We start from the raw sequence: 6,000 nt of genomic DNA on the forward strand, positions 1-6,000 counted from the left end.
ATGCCCCAGGGCGAAAGAGTTTCACAGAAATTTAGCGGGGGAAATTGTAACACAAAGAGGGGAAGATACAAGCAAAACAAAAAATCCCCATAAAATCCGACGGGGAAATCTGAACAGAGAAGTCAACAGTCACTGAAACCAAGAGGAAGCGCGTAGGGCAGCATTTTCTTGTTGTTAAATAATAACAATAATAATTGGTGTTGGGGGAAAGGGAATGGCGCAGTATCTCTCATATATCATTGGACACCTGAACCGCGCCGTAAGGGGAGGGATAAACGAGGGAGTGAAAGCAGAAAGGAAGAAAAAGGCGCCGTAGTGGGGGGCTACAGAATAATTTCGACCACCTGGGGATCTTTAGCGTGCACTGACATCGCACAGCAAACGGGCGCCTTAACGTTTTGCCTCCATAAAAACGCAGCCGCCGCGGTCGGGTTCGAACCCGGGAACTCCGGATCAGTAGCCGAACGCCGTAACCACTGAGCCACCGCGGCGAATTTTTTCTTAAATGCAGGAGGCGTTTTAAGTGGGAAACCAAATGCGTCATCATTTTAAATTACAACTCTTCACAAAGGGCAGTTCATAAAATGCCACCACATGTAGACAGTAGGATTCGAACCCACGACTTCCGCACGTAGCGTATGGTGTTCTACCACCTGAGCCGTACGAGCTACGGAGGAAGTAGCTTCCCCTTTCGAGTGAAGTCCAAGTTAGTGGTGCCTAACCTTGACTGCGTTCACCAGCGCCACCCCCGGACATCTGCGGGCCATCTTAAACGGACATCTAGAACAGCTGTATCTCCGTTGGTAGAACCTGGAACCGTTCGCGACACGCTGAGGTCGTGGGTTCAGCTCTTACCGGCGACCTGCGATCGTAGTTTCTACCCATTTTCTGGTCGAAATTATTCCGGAGCCCTCCACTACGGCACCTCTTCCTTTCTTTCACTCCCTCTATCCCTTCCTTTACGGCGCGGTTCAGGTGTCCAATGATATATGAGACAGATACTGCGCCATTTCCCTTCCCCCAAAAACCAATTATTATTATTATTAACCATTTTCTTAAAAGTTATCCGATGTCTAGAATGATTTCATAATTAATTTTCAACTAATCAACAACTCCATTTCAGAGCAAAAAAATCTATGCTTCCCTTGTTTCGACAATATTGGCTTCATTCATGCAGTGGATAAATTAGTGACAAGAAACGAAACCAGAACTCCTTCATCAAGACAATGCATGCGAAACAATGAACAAGACAATGCAGTCGCAACTAGTAATTAGAGCTCTTTCAACCATCGGTTGTGCGCATCGAACAAACTAACTTTGCACGATTGGAATGTATGGACCCCTCTATATCGAAACATCGACATTTTTACCAGTGCCCGAAACCGCTCTGGAAGTTGGCTTTCCCGAACTACGCTGGCCCATTCTAGGAAGAGATCGATGTCGGACGCTGCATATGCGATCAGTACGCGGGGCGGGGGAGAGTATATTGTAAGTAGGGGTTGGTTTGGTTTATGAGGGTTCAACGTCCCAAAGCGACTCAGGCTATGAGGGACGCCGCAGTGAAGGGCTCCGGAAATTTCGACCACCTGGGGTTCTTTAACGTGCACTGACATAGCACAGTACACGGGTCTCTAGAATTTCGCCTCCATCGAAATTCCAACGCCGCGGCCGGGATCGAATCCGCGTCTTTCGGGGCAGCAACCGAGCGCCATAACCACTCAGCCACCGCGGCGGATTGTTAGTAGGGGTTGAGCATTTCGGTTTCTGTTTAATAAATTCGGCGGATTTTTCTTATGAGTTTTTTTTCACAGCGCAGTTTGTTTCTTTTTCCGCGAATATTATTTTCTACGGATAAATGACCGCCTTATTTGGGTGATATAATGTCCTACTCCTGTGCGGTTAAATGTCATACAGTTTATCTTTGCTCTTGTAAGTCTGAAGAAGGAAATGATATCAGCAGCGAAAAAGTAACGGGCGGTATATGAACGAAATGTTCGACAAAAACGCGAATGGAAGTTTGTTTCTAAAAGGTTTATTCGCTGGGCTGTTGCGCTAGAATGAGCGCGAGAGGGCGGGACATCACGTGGTCTGCGTGCTGACCATGGCGATGGAACTGCCGCTCAACTACTGCGGTTACAAGAACATGACTTTTTTCTTTTGTGACGCCTATGCATGAGAAACCTGCTTAACACGGTAACTGCTTTAAGCGGCTATAGTGACACTGGACAGCGTTACATTAACAGACGACGTCTGGCGATGGCGTAGAATCGCCCTGTCTCCAAAGGCATGTTTTAAAAGAGCGGAGCAACTTACTTCAATTCCGCATAATGGAAGTTTTTTTCTATAATAACAGCGCTGTGTGCATGCCAAAAACACATGTTTTTCGGTTAGAACCGAATATCTAAAATTGAAACCGGCGTATTAGAAGAACGCCATTTTCCAACATTATTATTTATATGCAGTGATCTAGGCTAAGGTGACTACGCTTGCTATTAATGGCAGCATACGAGCGCGTATAATTTCAGAACAATTGCTCACAAGCCAAGCCACCTTTGACAGAAAAATCGCGCACAATTCGGACAAATGCACGTCATGCCGCCGTTACTCTTATTTTACACGCGATCAGAATAGAGAGTTCTCACTGCCACAAGGCCAATGAGCGATTAGTCAACATCTGGCACGTGCGCGAAATTATAGCGCCCGATAACAAGTAATTCATACAGCCTATTACGTACGCGAAAGCCCTGAAGAGGTCTACGGATGAGGTTTCGCCCAGCGTGAGATCGCATCGGTCTCGGCTTATCAGATAAGCCAGAGAAGCCTATTTGTTTGGAGTGCGGGAAAAAGGTCACCGGCGACCGGGTTGACGCGTATATGGAGCTACGCAGCACTTTATCTGCCCTCGTTCCGATATGGAATCAATGTCAACGCCACAAACACGCCCGTGCAACCTGGTCTCGGATAAAAAGAAAACAATGCGGGGGGAGGGTCAACGCCGGCGAAAGAAACCAGGTCAGAATGTGAGAGTATACAACCGATCATTCGCATAATTAAGTGGCATCCAACTCTATACGGTTCTTTTTCGCGGACCTAACCGAAGAGAGGGTAGGCTCTGCCACGCGACACGCGCACAAACACACCCCTCGCGGTTTGAAAGTACTACACTGGAAGCATCGGCCGTCACAAAGGATGACGCTCTGTGAAGTGTGCCGCTCGCACGTTGACTACTTTTTTTTTTTTTTTATGACGCAGAGCGTCGTTCGCGGATGCGATAAGCCCGTAATAACGGCAGGTCGGCCGATGCCTTTTCTCCCCGTGCCCAAATTCACGCTCCGACGACCTCGGCGTTGCTGCAAAGGCGGCACAGACACGGAACAAATAAGGCGACCCAGGCAACGCGCGCAGAAAGCAAACGCTAATAAAAAAGAAAAGCCGTAGACAACGAGCCAAAAAATACGAGGAGCGAAATTGCCTCCCGGGATACCACGCCAGCTGAACATCTAGGCAGGCAAGAAAAAGAAGAAACCGCCCGCAACGTTCACAAAAGGAAGCTATTGTGTCCGGGCGTGAAGAGCCCTCGCGCAGACGACGCCGGCGAACAATTGGAAGCTCGCGCAGGGGGAGCCGGACCTGCCTCGGATTTCGCGACGAGAACGCCGGCAGTATACTACATACGCAGGTCGAAAAGGTAGCTGCGCGAGAGTTGCGATGCAACGTACAGACAGCTAACGAGGGCAAAGGCATCCACTTCGCGCTCGTGCAAATGCAAGCGCGCCAGTACTCAGTGTCAAAACAAACCGGCCGTGGTCAGCATCGCGCACAGGGGTAGCACGAGATCAATGGTGGTCGCACGACGGCTAGCTGCAGCCGCTCCTGCCATCAGTCCTTGAGGCTCTCGGCGTGGGCTGATTTCGATCCCCGAGCACGCCAGCCTACAAGCGTCAACCTACGCGGAAAAACGCGCTCTCGCGCAAATTGACGCACGCTCGAAAAGAGGTGGTCCTTTCCCCTTTTAAAGTCATGAATGAGACTCGCTTCGCCACGTAAAACTGCTAGCCCTGAACAGTGGCGATCGGACGAAAGGGCTCCGGTCAAACACGGAGCCACCTGAGATACGTCAAAGTCAGGTGCAAAGGCAGGAGGCAAGCTTACCGGACGGCTACCCGAACACTGGTGTCGTCGCCCATTTTGCGGCTGGCAGAGGCTCGGCGACGGCGGCTGGCGTGCTTAGCGCTCAATTGCACTCATCCCTACAGCATCCTCGCGGACACGAGCTTATTTCTTCGTTGTCCGATGCACCCAACGAGAGCGCGAGCAAACGCATTCACGTCACAGTCAACGCTTCCGCGTGTCAACGGCGAATGCGAAGGCAGCAGCAACACAACACAAGCGACGTCTCAAAACTAAAAACCACCGCCAGGTTCGGCAACCGGCTGCTTTATGCACTCTTTCCTATACGTCACTAACTCAGGTGAAGGAAAAACAGGCAACGCGCGCGACAAGTAGAGACACCTATGAGCTGACAGACGAAACACAACACCACAAGAGCCCCATCTGTGGAAGTCAAACGCAAGCATAATAGTACTCGTTGTGGAGCTTCCAATCGCGGAGGCCACGATAATCGCTACTGCCACAGATTTTTACGAAGCAGTTTCCCTCGATTCCCTGCATGCCTGGAAGACAGCAGTGCGTACTGCAGCTGTTCACAATATATGAAGAACACGATAAAGAAAAGATATTTGTTCCTTCCTCTCATTCGCAAGTCACGAGTTTCGGGCCTAAGATTTTAATCTCGGAGGCCATGCGCATTTACGCGTCACAGTGAGATTGTCTTCTGATAGGTAGCGCCACTATACCACACAAGCGCTACGAAGCGAGTTTCAGGCCCGGATATTAATCTCAGAGGCCAAGCCCAGCCTGTGTTGCAGTGCGATTGCTTCCTGATAGGTAGCGCCACTATACCACACAATCGCTACGAAGCTAGTCATCGCGGGAATGTTCAAAGTCAGGGGTTCTTACAGATTTGCCTTTTCCCACAAACGAGGGGCGTTTGGCCGATAAGAGTTAGCGTAAAACGTGTGTAAACCTTCTTAATCAGATACTGGAGTTTGGCGGGACTCCGATGTAAAAAAGAAGTACCCTATTCGTGCGTGCATGCTTGTGTGTGGGAGCGACAGGCTAAACAGGCGCGGTGTCGGTCTCACGCTGAGTGGGCAGCTCATTACAACCAACGGTGAAAAGACACATAGGTTCAGTGGAAGAAAGGACTGGACGATGTCTGTTTGAAAGCTGACGTTCAATCACGTATACGGGCTAAACTTACAAGCCAAGAACAGAGCGCACGCATGCGTGTACAAAAGCCAGAAAGGAAAGGACATAAAATGAGAAAAAACTTTTAGGGACGCTTAAGCTTCGCCTTTGAGAGCCTAACACGATACCGGAATCCGTGAATTCGGTTCAGTGAATCACCACAACACACAAGCTACACGCCCTAATAACATTCCTCACTAATTACCATACACACTAAATAAATGATTCTCGAATGGCATCTTACGCATCGACTCTCCGCGGTGGATCAGTGGTTATGGCGATCGGCTGCTGACCCGAAAGACGCGGGTTCGATCCCGGCCGCTGGGGTCTAATTTCGATGGAGGCGAAATTCTGGGAGCCCGTGTGCTCTGCGATGTCAGAGAACCCCAGGTGGTCGAAATTTCCGGGGCCCTTCACTGCGGAGTCCCTTATAGCCTGAGTCGCTTTGGGACGTTAAACCCCCTTAAAGTATGAACCACGTCTTGCACATCCATATATCATTCTCATATAGGCATCGGATTGCTCAAGTACAATCAACCATCGCAACATTCGCCTTTAATTTCGCATAATTACCTAATGTCTAATTACCACAATTATAATGACTCAGGTAGGCATCAGTACATGTATGAAGACACTTGACCAAGACAAAGTCTATAACGCAGTTACAAGGCCCACCTTTATTCAGCTTCT

General features: G+C 49.4%; 1 protein-coding gene across 6 annotated transcripts in view; it reads right to left on the reverse strand.

Moving 5' to 3' along the window:
- Klp31E (kinesin-like protein 31E) overlaps positions 1–4,464 on the reverse strand; it is a 92,165-nt gene extending 87,701 nt beyond the window's left edge. For 5 of the 6 annotated variants that reach the window (XR_013309903.1, XR_013309902.1, XM_077643751.1 and 2 more), the window contains exon 1: positions 4,153–4,444. Coding sequence is in view for 4 of the 6 variants with exons in the window: in XM_077643751.1 (XP_077499877.1) it covers positions 4,153–4,187 (35 nt within the window). In the remaining 2 variants the exon portion in view is untranslated. Of the gene's footprint in view, positions 1–4,152 lie in introns of all 6 variants that reach the window. The other variant, XM_077643748.1, reaches the window with a different exon arrangement.
- Positions 4,465–6,000: the final 1,536 nt, after the last annotated feature.

This window comes from Amblyomma americanum, chromosome 11 (genome assembly GCF_052857255.1).
Source record: "Amblyomma americanum isolate KBUSLIRL-KWMA chromosome 11, ASM5285725v1, whole genome shotgun sequence".
Classification (NCBI taxonomy): domain Eukaryota; kingdom Metazoa; phylum Arthropoda; class Arachnida; order Ixodida; family Ixodidae; genus Amblyomma; species Amblyomma americanum.